This window comes from Pteropus medius, unplaced genomic scaffold (genome assembly GCF_902729225.1).
Source record: "Pteropus medius unplaced genomic scaffold, Ma_sr-lr_union100, whole genome shotgun sequence".
Taxonomy (NCBI): Eukaryota; Metazoa; Chordata; class Mammalia; order Chiroptera; family Pteropodidae; genus Pteropus; species Pteropus medius.
Window position 1 is genome coordinate 38,337,350 of NW_024351730.1, and position 26,305 is coordinate 38,363,654.

The following is a 26,305-nucleotide window of genomic DNA, read 5'->3' on the forward strand; positions in this document are numbered from 1 at the left end:
TGGAGTCAAGCAATCTAACAGATGCAGAGTTCAAAACACTGGTTATAAAGATGCTCAATGAGCTTAGGAGAAGAGTAGATGAACTCAGTGAGAACTTTAACAAAGAGATAAAAAACATAAAAGTAGAAATGGAAATTATAAAAAGGGATCTATAAGAAATGAATATATTATCTGAGATGAAGATTATATTAGAGGGAATTAACAGAGTGGAAAAAGAAGAGGATTGAAAACCACCAGTATAGAGAATGAGGAAGTCAAGGTCATTTAATTAAAATGGCAAGAAAAAAGAAGCCAGACTATAATAATAATTTAAGGAGTCTATGGGACACAATTAAATGTAAAAATATCTATGTCATAGGGGTACGTGAAAGAAAACAAGACGTTGAAAAGCTACTTGAAGAAATAATGATGGAAAACTTCCCTAACCTGGTTAAGGAAATAAACATATAACCCTAGGAAGCTCAGAGAGTCCCAAAAAAGATGAACCAAAGAGACCCACACCAAGACAAATTATAATTAAGATACCAGAAGTTAAATACAAAGAGAAAATCTTAGAAACAGCAAGAGAAAAGCAGTTACCTACAAGGGAGCTCCCATAAGACTGGCAGCTGATTTCTCAAAAGAAACTTTGTAGGACAGAAGGGCTTGACACAAAATATTCAAAGCGATGAAAACCCAGGATTTACAACCATGAATACTTTATCCAGCAAAGCTATCATTTACAATTGAAGAACAGATAAAGAGCTTCCCAGACAAAAATAGTTAAAGGAATTCATCAGCGCCAAGCCACTATTACAGGAAATGTTGGAGGGACTTCTTTAAGACGAAAAAACATCTATAAAAAACAGGAATGAAGAATGATAATAACTACATTCCTATCAACAAGTACCTCAAATGGAAAAGAATTAAGTGCTCCAACCAAAGGTTAGGGTGGCTGAATGAATAAGGAAACGAGACCCTTACATATGCTGCTTACAGGACACTCACTTCAGATTAAAAGATGCACAGACTAAAAGGAAGGGAGTGGAAAAAGATATTGCCTTTTGGGTCTAGAGGGTGTTGCGTTAAAGTAAGTCAGATAGAGAAAAATAACCAAGTGATTTCACATACATGGGGTAGAAATCTAAAGAACAAAATGACAGTAACAACAAAAACTCATAGATACAGAGAATATTTTGAGGGCTACTAGACAAGAGTTGGGGTTGGTGGGATCGTGGAATAGGGTGAAGGGATTAAGAAATACAAATGGATAGTTACAAAGTAGTCATGGAGATATAAAGTGTAGCATAAGGAAAATAGTCAAAAATGTTGTAATATGTAATAGAGAAGAGGGGGGGTACTAGATTTAATGGAGTGATCATTTGAGCTCTTATCACTATGCTGTACAACTGAAACATTATTGTATGCCAACTATAATTAAAAAAACTCATTGAATTGTGTGAAAATGAGCAATTAATGGTCTATTATATATCTATAAAGCTGAGGAAAAAGAACTTTATGGTTTTATTACTCTTATGGAGAAAGACCATTTATAACATGTAACTAAAATAGAGTAATGGTGTTCTTGTGTCTGGTGGTTTGTTCACCGATAATTTATTGAGTACTTAACTATATTTCTCAAGTTTCAGATTCATATATATCTTGTATAGTACCCATGGCCTGTCTGTCTTCTGCTTTGATATACCCAGGAATAGGAATCTCATTACTTTGCAAGGAAACCATTATATTTCTGGAATGTTCTGAATGTTTTCAAGCCCTTAACTGTGTTGAGAAATGAAATCTTTCTCTCTGGAACTTTTACCTTTGAACCCTAGTTCTTGCCTAGAGGATTGTTAGATTCTTGGGTCTTCACTCAGAGTTTCTAAATCAGAATCTCTTATAAGTCTCTGTAGTCTATCCTTTGAAAAAGTGTCCTAAGAGATTATGATCACCTAAGTGTGTGAATCACTGCTTTGTAAAACATAGTAATTCTAGTCCACTCTTACTTTATACGCTCAGTGTTTTTAACACCATTGTTTTTAATAAGTCATTCCTGGTATGGATCTTTTACCATTCTGACTGTGGTGGTTTCTCTGGTACTGAATCACACATAATATTCCTGGTATGATCTAAATGTAGAGAATACAGGGGACTACTAACACCTTCCTTAATGTGGATAGTGCTTTTCTTTCTTTCTTTCTTTCTTTTTTAATGCAGCCTGAGACTATATTACTACTTAAAAATAATTGGGAAAAAAAAAAAAAACAACGAACCCTAATAGATTGCCATAGTATTGACTCATAGGGATAACAGCCTTCTAAAACTCCCTGGTTTTATTTTTGTGGATTCCCTGTCATGTATTCTTTTATTATATTGCTCTTTGAATTCTTGCTTTTGAATCTAAATACGGGGTTATAGATTTATCCCTGTGTATTTTGGGTTCTTCAAGTCAGTAAAGAGCTTTTAAGCCTTTATTCCACAGCCAAACATACTACTTTCTTTTCTATCCTTTTTTTTTGGCATCTACTGATTGATGTACATAATAACATCTAAGTCTATAAAAAAATTGCTGGAAATGAATATTGAATCAGCTCCAAGAAATGATTTTTAATGATTGATTTTTAATGATTACAGAGTAATTATCAAGTGAAAATCAAGAAAGATTTCATACATTTAATCGAATACGCAAATATAGTTTTAGATTTGGGAGTGAAGAAAATAAATATAATAAAGAATCCATTTCAGTTAAGGCTGGGCCATGTCTGCCAGATTTTGTTGTTGTTCTTTCTGTTTTTATATTGCTTCAAGGAGAAAAGTTTTTGGTTTGCAAGTCATTTTGGTAGGGCAAAATACCTAGTTTCCTTTCTTTCTTGTTTCTTCCAAATGAAATAAAACATAACAAGAGAAAAACGACACTTATTTGAAAAAAATCTTTACTCTTGAAGCTTGCTATAACTCTTTAGAGAATTCTCAGTAAATATTTATATTTCTATTCCATTGGTTTTTGTGCCAGAACAATTTTTAAGTCCATGAAGTTTGCCAGTGATTAAAGAATCTGTTGCAAGGAATATGTTTCTTACTTGAGTGTTCCTGAGCAATTAGACATTTTATGTGAACACATTGGTCTCTCATTTATGTCTATGATGTTGAACAGTGTAGCAGGAGAACTCATGGAGTAGTTAGAGTCAAGTTTTCTTGCTCAGGTAATATTTTAACATTGTATACTATTTTCTGCCTTCTTGAAAGTTGAGGAAATGGCTTATACTAATTGCCAGGAGAGAATGATAGCTAAGCTAACCAGGGAATTGCCAGATAGATTTTCTTGGAAATGTATTCTTGATGTATAACTTTTTGAATAGATGTTCGCATACATCAAAATGCTAAGCCCGTGTTAACCTGTGAGATAGAAGAACAAATGCAGCATTTTTCATTTATCTGATCTTGGTCATTTTATAAAAAGAGAAAGTAGGAAAGTGCCCAGCATAGTGCCTGGTATGTTGTAAGTACTCAGTAAATGGTAGTTTGTCTTATAGATATTATTTGTTAATTACAGTACTTTTAACAATGAAAAACTCAATGTTGACCTCCCCTGAAGATACGTTATGCACTGGTATATATCATGTGCTCATTAACCATTTGTTGAAAGAATGGAACCCATGTCAACTGCTCTAACATAACTTCAACTACTTTTAAGTAAAACACTGATCTCTCATCATTCAGTAATGATCAACAGTTGGTAGTACTGGTCATTTTTGACTGACAGAAGAAAAGCTCTTTATAGAACCTAGATTTACTTCTGCTAGTAAATTCTTGTTTTCTCTAAAAATAATGGCTTTAGTCTTACCTTTATATTTGAATGACTTTGGGCTCTTACTCTGAAGGGAAGAAGTGGTTTGATTCATCAAAGAGCTGATGTCACTAATAAGAAACAGGGTGAAGATGAAATAGCAGACAGTATGCTTCAGGCATGTTCTACCGGGCAAATCAAAATCTTAGCACCCTCTGCTCACTTATTCCCTCCCCTGTGCAGACTTTGCACAACTGGAAGCAGTGACACTGTTTAATAGACTTCCCCTAACTGCTGCGAGTACCCTGCCCGCTGCCAAGTCCAGTGTTACCCAGAGCTCAGAAACATATGGTACACCAACTGCATCAGAACAAGAATTATTCACTGCTGCTTCAGTCTCTTTTACTTGTTTTAAAAAGAAAAAAAAAAATAATGGCACTGACAGAAGAACATTTCCTTTACATTTGTAGCCACTGTTTGTAATTGTGCATTTGCTTTCCATGGAAGGAGTGAAACATCTAGAGTAAATCAGTGTTTTGTGACTAGAGACTAGAATGCTAGAAGCATTTATCAACATTTGGTGCTACCTTGATAAAAGTCAAATGTGGGCTGGAAAAATATTCCTGAGACTGAAAAAAAAGGCACAGGAGACCTGTGAGGGGTGTTGGTGTTGGTTCTGACCTAAACAGAGAGAACTGGAAAGAAAAGGATCCCTAAGAATTTTTTTTCCTCAACAAATTCCAAGCAGGATAAATAAAATAATTTCATGTACAGAATCGTTAACTGTATGGGTCCAAGTGTTGATGGATCTTGATTCTGAAAGGCCACAGATGTATGAAGGAAGCTGAAGCCATACTTCCTCTGACAGGAACAGAATGAAGACATACCTATCTTCTTTAAGGAATGAAAGAAAGTGCATGGTAGATAAAGCACTGAAAGGAACCAAGAGTTGACAAGCATAGGTTTCTTGGAAACAGTATAGCATCCAGGAGTGATAATTGTGTAATGTAAGCAATCTGTTCTAAACAATGAAATTTTTGAAGAGACCACATCAGTTGATGTGGTAGCAACTTGTAAACTTAGATTCTTCAGAAATTATTTATTGTCACATACTATGCCCTTTATTGTATGGCTTTTGGCACCGTGGTCAGCCTGGGCTGTAAGTTTCCCTGTCACTTTTTCTTTATAAAGTAGACACCCTTAACTACTTGCCTTTCTCTGGGAATGGTAGTACTTTTGTGTCATCACATGCTTTTTGTTTTTTTCCTAAAGCAGTCTCTACCATTTTGCTTCTGCAAATTCTAATTTATATTTCAGCATTCAGGGCAATTGTCCTTATTTCTGAGAAACTTTTTCATACCACCTAAGTATATTAGTCATTTCATTCTTTGTGTCACTGATAACTTTGCATATTTCTTCATTCCCCTGTAGTGTCTCAGAGTATTTCTTTTACTTTTGCTCATCCCTCTGCCTGGAATGCTTTCCTTCTAGATATCTGCATGACTCTTTTCTTTTACTTCACTTGAGTCTGTGTTCAAATGTCACTTCCCCAGGATGTCTTCCCTGACTACCCCAACTTAAAATAGCATCTCCTGACACTTTCTTTCCCCTTTCTCTGCTTTATTTTTCTTCTGTAATACTTATTACTTCCTGGTATTTTATTATTCATCGGTATGTTTATATGTTGATTGTCTCTTTCCTCCTGACTCAACTTAAGTTCCATGAAGGCAAAGACTGCATTTTGTTCATTATTGTATCACCATACCTAGAACAGCTTGGCACATAATAGATATTTGGCAAGTATTTGGTAAATGAATATTTGCTTTCCCCATTAGCCTAATTCAATCTGTTAGTCATTAGTATCTGGTCTATTTGTAATTGCTCAAAAAATGTATGATAAATGAATGAATGCATAATTCAGCATTAAATTCTAGAAGGCTCAGCTGCTACCAGTGAAAAGAAGATTCTTGTCCTTTAGACTAATACATTCTAAAAGAAAAAAATCATTTGGAATCTGGAAAAGTATATAAGCTAGATTCTCTTCTCTCCCAGTTAGCTCTGAAACCTAGACTTTTGGATTTCTAATGTTGATGAGGTTTTAGCTTTTTAGAAAGCACACGGTTGCCATTTTAATGTTTTATAATAGAGAACTAAGAATAACGTACATGAAGTAATTGAAGAATAGTACAAAATTTATTTTAGTGTCTGAGTAATGAATTATAATTGTAACAACTATTTAGCTTGATGAGAGATCGTAAAGTCTGTGTAAATATTTATTATGGGTTAGCGTTTCAAGGGGCCCTGAAACATTTGATCCAACTCTCTTGTACAGCTAAGCAGAATGAGGCCAGAGATGTAAATGACTTGCCCAAGTTCACAGAATTTATTAATGGTGAGCTAGAATTACCCTCAGGTTTCTTTTGTTATACTAAGAGTTGCAAGGATGGGAGTAACAGACACTTTCATACATAGTTTGCAGAATTATTAATGGCCACAAATATCCTTGCTGGCAGTCTAGTGTTGTGGATCAACAGTTTAAATACATACCTTTTTAGAAAGAAGTCCTAAAGAAAAAGTCAGATAAGTGTGCCAAAATAAATGTACAGTATAATTAATCACTTTATGTTTAACATAAGCAAAAAGAATTAGAAATGAGTTAAATTACTAAATAATAACCTAAATATCAAATACATTTAGTTTCCGGTGTGATAATTCATCATATGTTTATTATGTAGTATGTTTAAATCCATGTACAATTCTAAAGAGAAATAAAAAATATAGTCATTGCCTAGTAGGAGCATCTTTGCTGGTCTGCTGATCAGCAAACTGTTGGTTACAGTTTGAGATGAAATAAGGACAGAAATGAAGAGTAAGTATCTAGAAACTTTTGTAGTTTGACAGACTAATTTTATGTATATTGAATATGATGATAAAAATTTTGGTCTCATATTTCATATGGTTTCTTTCACTTTTTTTTCCAGTAATTTGTCATTATTATAGATTACAGAAGAATTTGTATATGGCAGATGAGGGGGGAAAACTTTTCCCACAGATAGTGTCATTTGCCACAGGTAGTTTGAGAAGCACTGCTTTATAGAGTTGCATACACGTGTGAAATGTTAAATAGTATAAAACAGTAAATGAGGGAAAGGGCCATGCCTGTTCTTTTATACTTTTTGTCAGGATTCAGTATTAAATGGAGTGTCTTGTAGGGATAGGCCATTATTAAGTGTTAGTGATTTATACTATGAAGATTTTAAAAATGTCTTAAAAGTGAGTCTCTGTTATTTTTAAGCTACACTTACCTTCCATTAGTGAAATCATGATTTTACATCACTTTGAATTAATATTAATTGTGCTTCGAGTTCCTAAATTTTCTTAATGGATTTTTGTCGTTTTGCAGCATCTTTAGCTTGTGGATTTTGAAAGGTTTGTGTATTTTTTCCAGCCATCATAGAAGTATGCTGGCACTGGTGGTTTAGGAACCACACTTTGGGAAACACTGTTCTAAGGTTTCATTAAATCATTAGTTCTTAACATTTTTTTGGTCACAGATGCCTTTGAGAATTTGGAAAGCTATGGACTGACTGAATGGAAAATACATGCGTATTTGCACAGAATTTGCATACAATTTCAGGGGAATTCATCTCATCACTGAACAGAACCCAGAGAGGAGGGAGGATTTGGAAAATGTGAATTTCAGAGTTAATCTGTTCCTAGGTAAACTAGAGTTCACTAATTCACTTTTAACATGTGTAGCTCTATATGACTTTTAAAAAACTGTTTTCCTTATTATAGAGTGATTACAGAGAAAGTAATTTCTTTGTAATTAACAAATTTGTTTGATTTTGAGATGTTTGCGGATGTGTTCTTTTTTTAACTAACCACCATACTTGTCACATTTCTGGTAGGATTATATTTACACATTAACTGCAAAGCATATTAAATCTCTGGGTTTAAACACACATGGATTAGCTATTAAACGAAAGTGTTATGTGGCATCTTAATAGTGAATTACAGTTTAAGAAGGCATGTTTCAGTTTCATTAGGATGGTGATAGAGAGGAATAAAGATGTTATTTTAATAAAGAAGGACTCATCATGGGAGATACATTTAGACTACTGGAACAAATAATGTGAGCAGAAGCCTTGTGTCTGAACTAGGTAGCTCAGTAGCCACATAAGGAAAGAGGCATAATCCTCTTCCGTTTGGTTTTGTAAGGCATAATGACACATACTTTGAGGTATTCTCTCATTGCTGCCATATAAGGTATTTGCTCAGACTTTTGGGTAAAATTGATAGTTTGACTCGTAAGCCAAAAAATAAGGCCCATAGTTAAAGTAACCAGTGCTCTCATGAGTCAGGATTTTACAAATTTATTCACAGAGAGACATCAGTAATTGCTTGTTTTAGCTCACCATCCTAACCTACAAAAAGTCAAACCATTTTATTTCACAGAAAAAGGTATTAAAATGAATCCAACGTAGCCTCAGATTTTAAAGGGTGTGTTCACATTAGACATCCAAGCCAGAGACTGGCATTTTATATGTAGTTGAGTAACATTTACAGGCTGGTAAAGGCGCCTACACTATATAACAATAAACAGTCCAAGACGTTAAGTGCTGAGTTCAATATTAGATTAATAAGTGCTGGAATAATAGTAAATAAATTGGGATGTGAAAAAACCTTAAAGGATATGTCTGAGAAAAAAATCAGCACTTTTCAAATGTTCTTTTACTTCTGCTCACTTTTTACTTTATCTCTCTTTTTTATTTGTGGTATTTGGTGGTGATTAAGTAGCACTTATCGTTCTACAGGAAAACAAGTTCTGTTCTCTGTTTTGCTGTAATGCTCCTAAGTTATTACATTTTTTTGCGGTGGGAGAGAGTGGTACAGAAAGTCGCATTCACAGTATTCTAGGAAGTATGTGGGCGATAAACACCTAGAGATTTTCAACTATCCAGGCTAATATGTCTGGATCCAATTTTTTTCCTCTACAATACGTACTAGAAAATAACATTACAGGACAAAATTAAAGATTGACCATTAATCAAGTATTTTTTTTTTTGCATTTAGTAAGCTGCATTATTTATAAATGTAGAACTGCAACCCCTCATCCCTGTCTAGTAGTTTATTTTATTTTTGTATTTATTGAAATTATATTTCTTAATGAGTACATATGTCAGTTTTTGCTTACTTTTTTTTTTAACAGTAAGGCATTTTCACTGTGTGTTCACCTCCCATAGTTAGATTTCTTTCTGTCACCACATATTTTGACCCCCTTTACCCCTTTTACCTCCTCCCTCCCCTCTCCCCTCTGGTAACCACTAATCTATAGTCCATGTCCATGAGTCTCTGTTTGTTTGTCCTGTCCATTTGTTGCTTTTAGGTTTATATCCTGCATATAAGTGATATCATGTGATTTTCAACTTTTTCTATCTGGCTTATTTTGCTTAGCATGATTAAGTATTTTTAAAAATAAGACTTTTCAGTGCTCTCCTCTGCCTCAAGAAAATTCTGTTGGTCAGATTGAAATAATTTTATTGGTATATTTCTCCAAATTTTAGTAATAGCACTGTTAGAAAAACAATAGCTTTTATTTTCCCATGGATTAGTTCCCATGGTTTTCGGACATGGGAAATTTCTGTTAGTGTTTCTTTCTGTAGCTGTCATATTTATACGTTCCTTTTTCACATTTACTAAGTCTGATGACATTCCTGTCATACCCATGGTGTTAGGCTCATACATTTCCAAGCAGTCCATATTTGTTGAAAATATGCAGAAGGTTGAAAACTTGGATATTGATCGTGGCTCACGATATAGGTACCTATCTCCTACTTGTTACCCATAGTATGTAATGGAATAATTACCAAAGTCAATTTCTTTTGAACCAGTATAAATTGTTCTTAATAAACATCTAACTATTAAAATGGTGTTATCTATATTATAAAAGGATCTCTGTAACATACTTGGGCCTATCTATCTAATCTCCAATAAATCATTTCTATTCCTGACACCTGTTTTTCGATGTTTGTAACTAATGGCTTATAGAGGTTTTTGGGTGCATATCAGGAATTTCCTCTGCTGTGGAAGGATATATTTCATTAGAGAATTCTAAGAAAGTGTTTGAGTCACTGCTATGGTTCAGTGTTTTGCCTCTTTATGAAAAAGTTTAGAGCAATATAGTAGCTGTATTAAACACTCATTTTAAAGAGAAATCTTAGGCAGTTTGACTTATTTAAATAATATCTGCCATAAATGGGTCCTAGCTTTTAAAAATGAAAGCTCTGTAGTGCTTTTTTTTTATTGAATTTCTTTTTTTTCTGTGAGTTCAATGATTGGTTTGTTTCTGTGATGAACTCTTGAGAGGTAATAGCCATGGGGAAGGGTTAATCTAATAGGTATATCTCTAACTCCTTATGAATCCCAAATAGCACACTTCTTTGAGGATAAGATAATATTTTTTGTCGAGCGCATTTTTGAGATCCTTGTCTAAGTGGTATGCTATCTCGAGATAATAATAGTTTATTTCAGTGCAGTTTTATAAAGACGTAGTGCAATTTTTCTCTTTTATTAAAAAGTTGTAAGATGAAATGCTGCTGGAACCACACATGGAGGCTGAGCATTTGGAGGAAACCTAGTTATAAATTTTATTTAAGTACAATAAAGTTAATGACATGTTAAATGACATACATAAACATTACTTGAGTTAATTGGTTCTAAATTATAGTTATTAATTATAGTCATTTAGATTGTTTTAGTTATTGAAGTCAAAGTGTAACATCTCTAATGAGTTATTATTTTAATGTTCAATTTAAATATTTTGTGCATTTGCACATGAATGTACAACACACCTAGAGGCAAGGCCTGGATCTAGCTTACCAAGCCCTCATCGTCTTGTTTCCCTGTTCTACCCCCTATAACAGTACCCTCCTTTGTTCCTTTGCTGCGTGTTCGCATGTTTTCTTTCCTTCTTATCCTTTCCTAATGTGCAACTCAAGGCTTCACAAACATCACCTTACTGATTCTTATCCTTTGGCCTCTTGGTACAGTGGCAATACCTGTCTGTCCCAGGAAGTGGTGATATGAGGTCATCATCCCGTGGGAATGGAATTTGAAAAATTCAGACTTTGATAGTGGTCAGCGGGGAAGGAGGACTTGGTCAGCCGGGGTTCTGAATCTGTGGCATATCAACCTCTGTTGGAGTTAGGGGAGGATTTAGGCAGAGTAAAGAGAATGAATGAAGGAAACATGTTTGGTCTTTCTTTAAGGAGGGAAGGGATAAGCCGGAACGTCTGAGTGGTCAGTTTGAAAAGCCGTCTTCTCTGCCCTGTAGGTTGAGAATTGGTGGCATAGTGTAGTAGTAGTAGTAGTAGTAGTAGTAGTAGTAGTAGTAGTAGTAGTAATAGACATATACTGTGCATTGTGTGTGATATGTGCCTTGATAGTGTTTTAATCTGCTCAACAGCTCTGTGAGGCAGCTGGAATTATAGTCCCCATTTTCAAGGAGAGATAGCTGAGGCTTAGAGAGGCCTATTAAAATCATGTCACACAATTAATAGATGACAGAGCATGAATATGAACTCATGTTTGCCTGACTTCAAAGCCTCTGCTTGGTACTGTGTTCTTACTTGCTGTATGGACGTAGGCAAGTCATTAATCCCTTTGAAGCTCTCGTTTCCCATCTGTAAAAATCTGATAGTGGTAAAGAATGATAAATACTTCCCAAAGTCCCTGACTTACTGTTGGTGCTCCATAAATAGTCCTAATTACTTTTTCTGGGTCATTTCTTTCTTAGGGCAGAAAAAGACTATATGAGAGGAACTCCTCCTCTAAAATGACTGAAGAAAAGTTACTTTTGGTATTTTCTAGTCAAAGTAAAATGGGGGAAGCACAAATCCATGCTGTCTTTTTTGTTTCTGTCCTCCACCCCACCCACCCATATACACACACAGTCTGCCCATCTGCATTAGGAAACAGAAGCTTAGAGGTGGTTCCAACATATGCAACTTAAATGAGACCACAAAGCAATGTTTTTAAAGAAGCATACAACTATAGTTAAGTTCATGGAAAGTTGGACAGCAGCACTGAAAAATGCATTTAAAGATCAAAAGCGAAACATTTGCTTGTAATTAGTTTGATTTATACTAGACTTGACCCAGGAGCTTCCCACAACTGCTTCCTTCCTACACATTGTGCATTTATGAAATACACACACTTATGGCTGTCACGTTATATGTACAAGATTTACTGATGACAGAAAGTTATTACTGCTTCAAACAAATGCAAGCTATTTAGACTTGCTAAAACAAAGGAAAAATGAACTATGCAAATAATGAGTGACCTTGTCGTTTTTCCTTAGCTGCTCACAATTCATAATAATGCTACATCCTACCCAATTAATGGGGGAAAAAACCATTTATCTTTCTATGAGTGGATGGCTTGACAAAGTGGTTCTGGGGATAAACGAAACTCAGGAGTAAACAAGTCTTAAATATATTAATATTCGTTGGGCTTTTTCTACTATACATATAGCATTGGTCAAGGCTCTTCATGCTCTTTAGTTTAAATTGTATGAGTAGAAAGCCTGGATATTGAATAATAAAAATTGTTGGAGATTTAGAAAAGATGTTAATGTCAAAAACCCAAAACAATATTACTAAGCTCAAAAAACTAGACAAAAAGGAGTTCGTTTCATAGTTTAAATCATATGAAAGACTGTACAGATGGCAATGGGTATTTGTTCCATTTCTAATAATTGACTGAGAAGGAGTTGAGATTAAATATAGTCAAGCTCTTCCTAACAATTGTTAGATAGAGCTACTAAGGTGAGTTGTGACATCGCTTTGGAGATCCTAGGAAAAATATATTTCTAACTATCCAAAATGGATTTACTTTGTTCTGTTGGAAATATGGTTTGATTTTTAACTTTACTTAGGTCAGTTCCGCCCAATGATTAATTAATATTCTTATTTTCAGATTAGAATCTATTTTTCTCTCTTTGGTGAATTTAGGTATACTTCTAGAATTTAGCATATTAAACTGGTTTATTGATTTACTGATTTATTGATTTCTTATTTACCACAATTTAATCAGATATTTTTCTAATACCAATAATATTCAGTGATCTTGTAGAAAATTATAAATATGATCCTTGACCTTATGGTGCTTGTTTTGAGGTTGGAAACAAGTTGGTGACAAGTTATAGATGACTTGTATTTCAGGGTTCAGCTGTATTCTACATTGTAGGAAGCAGAAGATATTTGAAGTTTTTTTTTTTTTCTTACCCTCATTTTATAAGTAGTTGACATGATTGGAACTCTGCAGAGTGAAGTGGTCATGGGGCCACCATTATGGAAAATGTGGAGATGGAGGAGAGGGGGAGGAATCTGGAGAGTTTGACAGTAGGGAGGCTGTCAGAAAACTCTTGTGGTAGGTAGTAGGCAAGGCCAAGGTGACAGATGACCAGGTTATGGACTAGCATGGGAGAGGAATGGAAGGATCGACAAAATTTATTAATTTCTCTAGATGTGGTACCCAAGAAGGAGGCAGAATTCACAGGGACTATAGGATTTCTCTTCTCTATGATCTAAAAATAAAGGTAGTAGAGTAAAAGCAATTTAAAAAAGATAGGTAATTCTGAGAAGTTGTATTTGAACATCTGGAGATTACATGATCTCAGAATATAGTAGGCAACTGGAACAAAGGAATAAGAAAAATTTTATCTGGTTATGACATTAGATTTGATTATTTCCTTTACTTTTATATTACTACAGGACTGGGAGCATTTAAATTGCTTTCGTTGGGTACATTTAGAGCAAATGTCCATAGATTTCAGTGTTTCTATTTTAAGGCTGCTTTACGTTAGGACTGGTGAGGTATTTAGCTATATGTTCTACTTGTTTTCTTGTTTTGTTTTGTTTTAATGCTTGCCTTTCTTGACTAAAATAAAATATAGGATAAATTATGTTTATACTTTTTCTCATTATCAGGATTCAAATTTTAATTAATTTGCTGATTTTAATAGGAAATAGATGTCCCTTTGCACTATCAACAAAGTCTTTCAAATTTAACTCTTATTTTAGGATTAGATCTATACCTTTACGCAGATAACTCAGAGATAAACTTTAAAAACTGGAAGGGACCTTAGGGAAAGCCTTTGAGATCATCTAATACGGTGCCCTCATTTCTCAGATTATCTGAGGTCAAGAGAATAGTAATAATAGCTAACATTTACTGAGCTATAATCTCACATAATCATTATAACAACCCTGTGAATAAGTCCCTTAGAAAGTGGTGACATTGCTGCGTTAGGAACTGTTTTCTTTTAAATCTCTTTCACAGTTTAGTTCCGTATATTAGAGAAGAACAATTAGAATTTCTGTTATTAAATTAAGTGATTTTTAAAGTATTTAAATTAATAAAAAGAAATACTAATTAAAAGACAGTTCACACCCGTTATTTAATACACAGTCACCTGCCACTTAACGACAAGGATGTATTCTGAGAAATGCATTGTTAGGTGATTTTGTTGTTGGGCTAACATTATAGACTTCACTTACACAAACCTAGGTGGTATAGCCCACTACACACCTAGGCTGTGTGGTATAGCCTATTGCTCCTAGGCTACAAGCCTGAATAGCATGTTAATGTACAAAACAACATGAGATTAAATCAAGGACAAGAGAAAGTGATGAGATCAAGAGATGTGATAAATACAAGATGTGTAAGGCTGCTGCTGACGTAACATGGCATGCTGCTCTACAGCCAACTTTTTTTTATAAACAGAGTACACTGTAAAATAACAATAAAAAGTATAGTATAATAAATATGTAAACCAGTAACAGTCATTAATTATCATTATCAAGTGTTATGAACTGCACATAATTATATGTGCTATGCTTTTATAAGACTGGCAGTGTAATGGGTTTGTTTACATCAGCATCACCACCAACACGTGAGTAATGTTGGGCTATGTATGACATTAACCCCCGCTGTGAGATCACTAGGCGATAGGAACTTTTCAACTTCATTATAATCTTATGGGACCACTGTTGTATATGCAGTCATTGTTGACTGAAATGTCATTATGTGGTGCATGACTGTATTAAAACAATATCATTTAATGTATTTATTGTTAATTTTAAAGACTTTTTTCTAATTCCCAGGTACACACACACACATTACTTTTATATTTTAATTTTTTGCCGATACAGTATTTAAAAATATATTTAATAAAATTCTACTTGTTTTCTCCTTTATCCTAAAATACAATTCCTTTAATTTTCATTGAATTTTGAAACTACTTTGTCAATACAATATATATGTAATATGAGGTATGTATATGTATACATATATAATATAGTTATGTTGATATGTTTTATATGAGGTAAATTTTGATCTGTTTTGTTACTCTGGGAATTTTATTTCTTTAATGTTAACATTTCATTAATTTTTCTTACCTTCAAATATCTGGGCAGCTGAGAGGAGTTTTTTTGGTTTTGTATTAGTACAAAGATGAAAACGAAATCACTATATACTATATATACGATAAAGAATGTTTCATTTGTAAAGTTTGAAAATTTTCTTACTCTTTGTGTCTGTTAGATTTTATATATGCTTGCTCAAATAGATATTTTTCTTACTAATTTCAAGAACTATGTCAATTACTTGATAGTTATATTTTAAGAATGAAATAAATTTCAAATTATGTAAAATTTTAGTTTCTTCTAATTCCACAATTTAAAACAAATGATAGATTTTGCCAGTGTTAATATGTGGCATTCATTCAATCAGCATATATTTCATGAAGGTTTATGGTGTGTCAGGCACATTGCTAGCTTAGGATGTAGTGGGGAGGAAACACAGACATGGGCTCTGCCTCAGTGGATCTAGCAGTCAGTATTTTCTTGATTTTAGATCCAAATACTTGTATACTTGGATTCTCTGCCTTGGTCATTATTTTTAAGGAAAGTATTTGACAACTGATGGTAATCAAAACCTAACTGAACATATACTATCCATTGTATTTATTGCTTTGCTTCCAAATTATGAATTCCAGAACTTGGTTCTTGTTCAGTTGGCTGAGAGCTATGTTTTATTAAATCACAAAGTAATTTTAATAAATTGTTCTCCAAAATATTATGTTTTTTTAAAAGTTGTGGTAAAATATATATATCATAAAAATTAATCATTTTAACTGTTTTAGGTGTACAGTTCAATTGCATTAAGTACATTTATAATGTTGTGCAATTATCACCACTATTCATTTCCAGAATTTTTTATTATCCCAAATAGAAACTCTATACAAAATCTTTAGTTTTAAGTATTAGAGGAATATTGGTTACTTTCTGTCTTTTTTGGGCCTAGTCTTACCTATACGTCCAGCAACACAGTATTCAGTGTGGTCTACTTGTACTTTTGAATTCAGAACTTATCATTTGAATTAGAATGTTGTTGTTGTTGTTTTTGATTTATGCTTGTTCCATGTTTCTAGGTATCTGTTAAAATTGCATCATCTTTCATTTTACTGTAATTTTATATCTGTTTGCTTCTTTTGGAGCAGTAAAATAGATAGACATGAAATTTGAAGGAGATCAAACAGTAATGTAAATAGAAAATTTTGCAAAAAAAGGAAGAAAGATTGGGGATCAAAAACTGTGGTACACAAAAAAGTCTCACGGTCTCGGACACACTAGTTTCCTTGGCTGCCTGTTAAATGCCTGGAACAGGAAACATACCCAGTATAAAAGATATTTGGGCCTGTGATCTAAGAGAATTCAGCCCCCCAAACACTGGATATGAATTGGACTCAACAGGAAAAATAGTTCTGTAGATCCTCCATCTGTATTACTTTTTGTGCTCAAACAAAAATACAACTGTTTAAGAGTTTTAAAAATTACTTCTAAAAGAGTATTAAATACCCTATTCGGATTATATGCTTTTTCTTCTGCTGCATATTTCCTTGGCTACTTCTCTTCCTCATTTGTAACAATCACACACTATTGTTATACAATAAAGAAATGGACAAATTATCAGGGAACCTTTCTTAGAAAATTATTTTAGTTTTATAGAACAAATAAGAATCTGAGAAAATAAACATAAATGTCATCTGATTTTAACTTTGCCTGTTAAACAAAATAATTTTTATTACTTTGTCTAATGTTATGTTAATCCACTTTTCCTTTCATATAAGCAAAAGTAAAAATTTCATCTGTTTTATTCTTTACTTTTTAAAAAGCGACACTCCTAATTAAATCTATTTATTACAGTTAAAAGATGGCGGCAAAGCCTCCCAGGCGAATGTGAGAATAGGTGATGTGGTTCTCAGCATCGATGGAATAAGCGCCCATGGAATGACTCATCTTGAAGCCCAGAACAAGATTAAGGGTTGTACAGGCTCTTTGAATATGACTCTGCAAAGGTAAATTGCTTTTTGTTTGGCTCTGAGAGCGAAAACAACACTGAGGAATGCATTTTCATGTGTCTGATTCTTGGTGTTAACTAAAAAGCTTTTTCTACTACCTTTGTTTCTGATAGAGAAATAAAAAATATAATGGCTTGTAAATTGGCTAATCGAGCAGTAAAATAATTGGTGGAAGCTTTGGATTATTTCTCCATAAAAAGGCATGTATTTACATACTAATAAAAATTCTGTCTACAGCTTCAGCGAGTTTAAGAATAAATGAAATTTCTTGATGGATTGTGCAGGCTAAGAATTCTTATAACAGGATAAAACTCTTAGACTTACTATTCTTGGCAATATATTAGGGGGTATTCTTTTAAGGTATGATTTGACTTTTCTTAGTATGTCGTCTTTTCTCTTTTTTTTCCTGAGTAGAAAACTAATTTTTTAATATACTCATATGAAGTCCAGATTTTCCAAACTGACTGTTTTTAATGTTACTCAGCTTTAATTTATAAAATGGCTAATCATCACTTTGATAACATGTCAGGCGTTTTGAACATCCCAGTGTTTGATGTACATTGAAATCACCTGGATTGCCTTGCTAAATATACTGATAGGAATCAGAATATCTGGAAGTAAGAACCAAGAATTATGTATTAATAAATTCTCTGAGATTATTGTGAATTATAAAGTTAGAACCATTGCAATATCTGAGGGTGTAGGAAGGAGAAAAAAGGAATGAAGAGAGGGTGATTGAGTGATATCTCTGAATCTTTAGGTTTATAAGAAAAGTGGCTATCATTTACCAGGTGGTTATGGAGGGTTTTCAACAAGTCTTGTTTTTAATGATTACAAAAGTGTTCTTTATTGTATAAAATTTAGAAAACACCATTTGCCCACCCCCCCGCCCCCGCCAAATCTCATAGTCTTCCATAAATTTTAATTTATATTGTACATTTTTAAGAGGGGAATGACATGTGGTGCCTCCAAACATATTTGGCTGTGGAAATTTTTTTATCTTGGAGTCTCTCCTGGGACTATTTAAAGGATATATACAGGGTAAATTATATGTACTTGTCTGGAGGAGTATCGATTTGGTCTTAAAACTGAATAGTAAAATTTTTATGAATTTAGACTTACAGATTTACTTTGCTGTATCATGACTTTCAAATTAGTGTCCTTTTTTGACCCCCTTGGGAGAAATTCCTTTTAGTGGGATTGTTGAGTCAAAGGTTATGTGTATTTAAATTTTGATAACTATTAGCTATACATTTTAATGCATATAAAAGTAATCAATGAGAAAAATAACCTTGCTAAAAAGCTCTATTTCAGTAGTATTCTTTCTGTCCATATATAAAAGTGTGTACTTTTATTTATTACTCATTTTTATTTATGGACATTTTTACTAAGTATCACTTTTGAAAAGGAACCAGAAAGTCAAAAAGCTTAACTTGTGTTAGATATCAACAAAACAAAACAAATCCAGATGATGATGGGCTGTTTCTCAAATTCTGAAGTTGAAAGTTTATATAGGGTGTAAGCTCTTTCCCTGGGCTGTGTATGGTTTCTTTCATACTAGCCCACTTGTTTTCACATTGTGCTTTCTGTTTTATGACCCAGGACCCAGTATCGTATCTTCTATTGAAAACACTTCTGGGTCCCCTAAGAATAGTTGGAAACCAGAGGTTACCCTGTTTGGTTGCATTTCCAATTTTAGTAATCTACAACTACCTATAAGAAAGATTCTTTTAAGCTACTTAAATACAAAATCTAACAAACCAACTTGTTGTAAAGATTTGGAGATACTATTTGACATTGTCTTCATATTTCTGAATATTGATATTCATGGTCTCAAAATACAAGAAAGAACTTTAGGATCCTGTTGTTATTCATTGTAACTCTTCCCAACTTTTTGAATACTTCTTGCGTTAGGTAATATCAGCCTGAAAAGAGATTTGCATTTAAGAAAATTCAAGGTAAAATGTTAACAAAGCTACTGAAGAAATACTTTTTGCCTTTTAAGGAAAAAATAAAACTTTGCAGAGTTATCTTCAATTCTTCCCTATACTAAGACCATTCTCTTCTTAAATTCTCTCTCCTATCAAAGCAAATATTTTTCTTTCCCTTATTTCTGAATTGAACAGCAGCATCCTTAACTGGCCTCCAGTCACTTTACCTTCTTTTTCCCACTTATCCACAACCAAATGCTCTGCATTCTCCTTCCAATCTGACTTACCTATAACAGTACTTTCTTTATGTAACTCTTTTCCTCATAAACATGTAGTTTTCTTCATGAATATGTAGTACTTTACAGACTTGTCTTGGTCCAGTTTCTTTAGAAGCAGAACCTGAAATGGGATTCATGTGTAAGTGATACGTTAAGGGAGTTCTTTCAGATGTTACTTAAAGAGAATGAGTGAAGCAGTATTGGGAAGAAGAAAGAGATGAGCTGGGATGTGGTTTCAGGGGATATCTAGCCTCAGCTAAATCCTGTAGGGAGCTTAGGGAGTGTGTGTGTGTGGCGGGTGGGGGCAGGGGTATAGGGAGGGCTAGGAGGTAGCTTCTATTGCTTCCACAGGAAGTTGCTGGTGTGAACTATTAGCAGTCATGAAGGGAGCACCTCAGGGATAGGTGTACCAAACCGGTAGAAGGGTTTCAGAGAACCTGGGCTGGGCACCAACAGTATGCGCTATGAGGTTCCATCCAGACTTGAGTCTTCTGCTTAGAGGATTAGGTCCTCTGTGGCCTAGGCCGACTCAAATTGTCTCCCTCGATCATCACTGCTCAAAAGTAAATGTCACTTTTCATTTAAGATGTATTTCTTACTGGCCCTTGCATGCCTTTATGTTCTTTCATGAAATTCACTTCATCTGGCATGCCTACACACCACTTCACTGCCGATACATGCCTCCACATCCACAAACCCCGTATCGAACTCATCATCTACCCATATTCTTTCCTTATGATTGCACCTCATTCTTTTTAATTTTTTACTCTGAATTCCTATGACAAGTTTATACCAGTCTTTCATGAGTTATATCCGTATAAACCTAATTAGTTAATGGTCATACCTAATACTGCCTATGTAATTAACTAATTGCTCTATGTATATAGTTCTATTTCTCCAACCAGACTCCTTGAAAGCAGAGACCGTGTTTTTTGCACTACTTATATTTGACAGCTTTTATAGTTTTGCGTTTTTTAGTGTCTAATAAATATTCACTAGGTACCAGCATTATTTCCCAAACTTGAAATCATTTATCCCAGAAATATTTTGGGGGTTCTTGCTATGTGTCAGGCATTGTTTTAGATTCTGAGGACATAAAAGCGAATAAAACATAAAAATCCTTGCCCTCATAGTGCTGACATTTTAGTGAGCAGAGAGACAGACAAGGAGTAAGTAAAAACCTATAGTATATCACGCGGCGATACATACTATGGGCAAACATAAAGCATGTAAGGAGATAGAGGATACAGGGGTAGGGAATTGCAATTGAAAATAGAGGTCAGGGAAGCCTGAGTGAGAAGGTTATTGAGTATCTGGGTCATGAGTGTCCCAGGTAGAGAGAAGAGCCAGTGCAGTGGCCCTGTCAGGGAGGCCAGTGTGCCTGGAGCAGAGTGAGTGAGGGCAGACTGGTAAGAAGTGTTGTCAGAGAGGTAGTAGGAAATGGATAGAATTGGGACAGAATTTATAGGGCCTTGTGAGTCATGTAATGTTTATAATCAAATTTCAGTTTTCCTGGGCCTATAAAAAATTGTGAGAAAGACTTAGAGAGGTATAGCTGCTTGGCCAGATCTATAGCAGACTTTGAGAGATAAATGACTTCATTTTTGGAAAAAAAGGGCTTGGAGAAGGAACAGAGACCAAGCCTCTCCTCAGTCTTGATAGTGACGGCTCTATCTTTTCCTGTAGAAACACTGGATTTTACCACTTCTGCTGTGTTTCTGCTTCCCTATATCCAGTATTCCTCAGGAGGAGAATATAAGAAAGAAAACCTATTTCTTTTTTTGAAATCAATGTTATCAGCAAATTTTTTTGTGAATTTTTTTAGGTTCAACCTCAGTATCCTAAAATAGGATTTAGATAAGAAAAAGTAAAAAAAAAAGATACTTGATTAAGGTTACTTTGTAATTGTTTTTTTTCTGTGTAGTCTAACATGGGGGTATTATCTCTCTGGTATCCTGAAATAATAAAACTTTATTCACTATACTCTGGATATCTAATGAATACAGAGGTATGGAACTTTTTATTTTGATTTGTCTTTTACCCTTGAAAAGGATTTGAAATTTTTTTCCTGCAACTGGAACTGAATCTAAGAGTACTACAATTGGACAATGAAAGATTCTATCTGAAATTATTTTTCCTCTTGAGGAAATTAGGAAAGTAGCACTGTGCTTATTTTTAAATATCGAAAGCATTTTGCTTATGCTTTTCATCCAAGTCGAATGGGTCATTTAAAAAAATTATATTATTTCAGCTAATAAAAGAGGAAAATTACTTTTTAAAGCTTTGATGTCTAATAACTTAACTATATTAGAGTTAGGTTCTATGAATAAGATTTTTAACTATGTCATTTTATTTCAGTAATTCTCTGCATAACATAGATAAACTTGCTACTAACTTACTGTATGAATTGGGGCAAGTTGCTAAACTTTTGGGCCTTAATTTTCTTGACTGTAAAATGAAGTCATGGTGACTTCTAACTTCCCTTAAATTCGAGTTCTTGTTTTGGTTTTTTAGCTGTAAATGATAAGTTCCCTAGAGCTTGGTATTAGATCAAACTAACTTAAGTTTGCTTATTTTGGCTGAGAGAATCAGGAAATTGGACTTTCTTCATTGGAATTATCTTAGACTGTGCCAGGTTAGCAAAGTGACTTGTACTACTCTGCTGACTTTCAGGTGAAAGGTAGGTCACATGGATAGTCAAACAGCATTGGATCATTAAAAAAACACTTTATATTTGTTCTTATTTTATATTTTTAAATTAATTTTCTTGAAATCACAGAGAACACATATAACTTTTCTAATCTTCCTTGTCTTTTACATTATCGGTAGTGGCATGTCTGTGTTGTGTTTTGTTTTCGTTAGACTTCATTTAGTTTATAACTTGTAATGATTGTAAATGAAAGATCTAGAGAGATTGAGTTTTGAAAAATATTGATGTACTCTATTTCTGCCTCTCCCTTCTTATCCTTTAAACAACAACAAAAAATTGTCAGAGGTCCAGTAACTACTACTAATGAACGACAGATTGAGTTACAAGAAAAAAGAACAAGTAGCTTTGTACCAGACTGAAGCTATTAGCCATCTTTCGTTTCATTTTAACGGATCACTTAACATCCTATTCCCGTTAGCTTTATGAGTTCAACTCTGCTCTTTCTTTAACTAATAGCATAGATGCCAGACTTTAGAAAGTATTCTAAATTTAAAGTTTTGGGGTATTTCAGTTCATGTGAATTAAAAGAAGTTTAGTTCGATCCTTTTCTTTTAATTGGAGTTCCATTTCAGGTTACTTTTTCCCCTTGGTATTTCACATACTTTTCCAATATTTGCTCAGAAGTTTAGGTTTTACTGTTTTTTTGTTTGCCTTTTTTTTGGTCTTGGTTTTAGTTTTGGTTTTTAATTTTTAGGTTGGAGGACTTTTTCAGAAGGACTGAGTCTTATTACAGCTGCCCCATCATTAAAATTAGAAATGCTGCTTAGGAAAGGAAAAGAGGACAAGCCACACGTTGACATCTTTTGTGCAAGTCTTTTCACATATATTCTTTAATCCTTATATCATTCCACTGAGTAAGGAGTTACCATGTTCATTTTTACAATGTGTACATTATGGGTTCAAAAATTAATGTTACTTGACCTACAAACATAGGTCAGTTCAAAGCCTATGCCTTCCCCACTTTCTCTGCTGTAGCAAGGGACTTAGTGACTATAGTCTCTTAATAAAAGTTTGTAAGATAGGATAGTAACATAATAGGGGCAACTCTTTTAACTCTTGTACTTGTAAACAGAAGCATCTTTGTCCAAACATACTTCAGTCTTGCCTATCAGCATTCTATAATAAATTTTCTATGTGCTTCATAGGCTGTATATATTAGAATGGATGTAAAAGAGAAAAAGGAGGCTAAATAGGCTCATGGGCTACTCGGCATTCATTTGGATACTGACTTGTGTATATGGTTGCTCATCCTTTATCAGAATGTCATCTTTTATTTTTCCCTCCCAAGTTTATAAGCCTTTTGACTATATTTGCTAATTTATTTCTACATTAAAGTTTAAAGACTTAGTTTTTCAGCAGGCTTCTGTCTGTGTATTCCACGAGTAATTAAGGATTTAGGAATTTTTAAAAATATATTTTTAGGAGTTTTTGCTCAATATGACACTTCACTGGAAAAGAGACCAACTATTAATCGTCAGATCAATCTGCAGACATAGACATATGAATCTTATATCTCTTTTTCTTCAATTCAGTTTGGATAAAGATTGTTGAAAATGAACCTGAAGGATCAAGTTAGTCTGTCTTTTTTGATAGTCTGTAGCAATTTGACAGCAGCAGAATTGGTAACTATGGGTTTGTCAGGGTGTATTTTTTTGCATTTTGAAATTCTTCCCTTTGAACTTTACATCTTGAAAGTGTGTAGTTATTTTTTAACATTAAAGTTTTACTTATTCCTCTGAAGGAAAAACTATTTAAAAAATTTTAAAGTTTGGGAAAACAATCCTAGGAAATAATACAATTAAAGACCTTTTTAATTTTAAAGGTTTGTTCTAAAATTTTAATATGTACAATTCTTTTTTTATATGTGCAGAATTTTTAAGGCCATGAAATGGAGATATAAACTAGGCAAACTCTTTGCAAACCTTGATTCTACCACTTCCTCGCTGTGTGACCTTAGGCGAGTTATGTAACTGAATTTTAGTTAGCCATTTGTAAATGGGCATGGTAATAACTGCCGTGTAGGGCTATTATAAAGATAAAATGAAATAGCACATGTAAAGAACCTAGGACATAATAAAGATGTTTTCTCTCCTTTCTTCCTATTCCTCACTTGATAAGGGACTATTAATATAGGATGCATTGTAAAGTTACTTCTAGGACATCATATTTATTTTGTTTCTTAGCAACAAAATGGGTGTGACTCAAGGGAAATAGAAAATGAGAGGGCAGTCTGGTAGGTAGTTATCTGAGAAAGTCAGAAAGATGATGATGCAAGTGTTAGAAGAAAGGAATGTTTAGTCAAGTGATTTTGATTATACAATTGTAATTAAAGCTTTTTAAAAGAGTGGATACAAACATTATGCTTACTGCCAGCTAACTACTGCTTTGGTTCAAAATTATTGTCTTAACCAGTAATTTATGGCAGTGAAGAGAAACCTAGTGCACACCCAGTCTTGTTTGTTCTGCTGATTCCTCTTGTTCGCCTTAGAGGAACAGTGTAGATTCTCTTGTACTGTGGGTTATCAGAAAGACAAACAAAAATAAATAAATTTTTTCTCTCACCCTTCCATTCATATTCATGTGTATGCCCTTTAATTTCCTGGGTAACATATTAAAATCAAGTTAAATTATTGACTTCTGGACTGTGTTTTTAATAATACTTTTAGAAATATTTTTCTCTTCATCTTTCATCAACACTGTCATTAATTATTTAAGTTTAGTTGGAAATTCTCGTAGTGTTCCAAATTTTTAAAAATGGGACTTTTCCTCCAGATTTACTGTATAACTAGCAGTCATAAGGGGTAAATATAAAGGGAGTGATTTATGATTTCTGCCTTTAAGAATTTGTATGTATTCATTGGGATTAGAGGAGACAGAATGCTACAGGAGTTCAAAGAGGGCAAGATCCTATTAAGATAGAAAGGCTTCCTGGAGATGCCGAAACCCGGGCTGGGCTTGGAAGGATGAGGAGGATGTCTCAGAAGGAGTGACACCCTCTGAGGTAGTGTGGACGTGATCAGTCCCCAGGCATATGTTGGGATGAGCATGTTGACCAGTCGAGAAATAGAGATAAGAATAAAAGGAAAGTTATGTTTAGAATAGTGCTTTGCAGGGTCTTAGACACTGAGATATTAAAATTTTTGATCAGAAAAGTTATATTTCTGGATAATATTTAGTGAGACTGCTTGGAAGAACATGGAGAGACATCAGAGACAGGGAGACTGGTCAGGCAAGTGTTGTAGTAACTTGGCTACAAGAGGGCTTGAAATGGAAAACCGGAGAATGAGAAAAATGAGAACTTGTGAATAATAATTCTAAAGCCACATTAATGATATAGATACGAGAGAGGGAAGAGCGAAAGATGACTCAGGTTTTTAGCCTCCTGGACCCAGGTTCTGTCTCCTTTCACCTTCCTCCTGTTCTACTTACTGGAGTCTGGCTTCTGCCCCTGTCGTATCACTGAAACTATTTCACACTTGGATGTCTCACAGATTCTTCAAACTCAGCATGGTCAGATCTGAGCTCTACACCTGTCTCACTAGTCACATTTCCCGCTGAATGGCCCACCAGCCACTCTGTTACCAAGAGGAGAAACTCATTCTTTGCCTGAACCTCCCATATTCATGTCTAACCACCTGCTATGTAGCCTTAGCTGTTGTATATATCTCAAGACAGTCGGTGAAGAGCGTAGATAAATTAGCATAGCCAGTGAAGGCTTCCTGTGCTGATCCCTGGGGATTGAAAGGAAGTCCTCACACCTGTCCTCAAGGAGCTCACGGTGTGGGCCACTGGTTTCTAACCTTAAATAAGTACTTTTTTTTTCCCTTTTAAGGAGGAATATTTCTGGGGTAAACCTTCCCCACCACATTAATAATTGTTATTTTTAGTAACTGCAGGTTTTATAAATATTGTATTGCAGTTTTAAATGAAGAGGAGGAATTTTTTTACATTTATGTATAGGAATCTATATTTACTTAAAAATCCCAATATATACATGATTTAAGGAGACTTTAAACAATGCTCGGTACACAAATGAATTTGGGGATCACTTGCGAAAACTTAAATCTGTGTACCAGTTGCCTCCAACTGCTTCAAGTGTGGTTCACAGATTGGGAACCAACGGCCAAAAATATTTTAAGCCGTCTGAACATAAACAAGGAAGCAGAGACATCTATGGAGAAGGCGAGACTGAAG

The 26,305-nt window shown here is 34.2% G+C and overlaps 1 protein-coding gene across 6 annotated transcripts in view; it reads left to right on the top strand.

Annotated features, from left to right (window-relative positions):
• Positions 1 to 26,305, top strand: part of PDLIM5 (PDZ and LIM domain 5) — a 181,553-nt gene that overhangs the window by 43,014 nt on the left and 112,234 nt on the right. For all 6 annotated transcript variants that reach the window (XM_039845740.1, XM_039845739.1, XM_039845735.1 and 3 more), the window contains exon 3: positions 17,038 to 17,189. In XM_039845740.1, the coding sequence (XP_039701674.1) occupies positions 17,038 to 17,189 (152 nt within the window). The remainder of the gene's footprint in view (positions 1 to 17,037; positions 17,190 to 26,305) is intronic.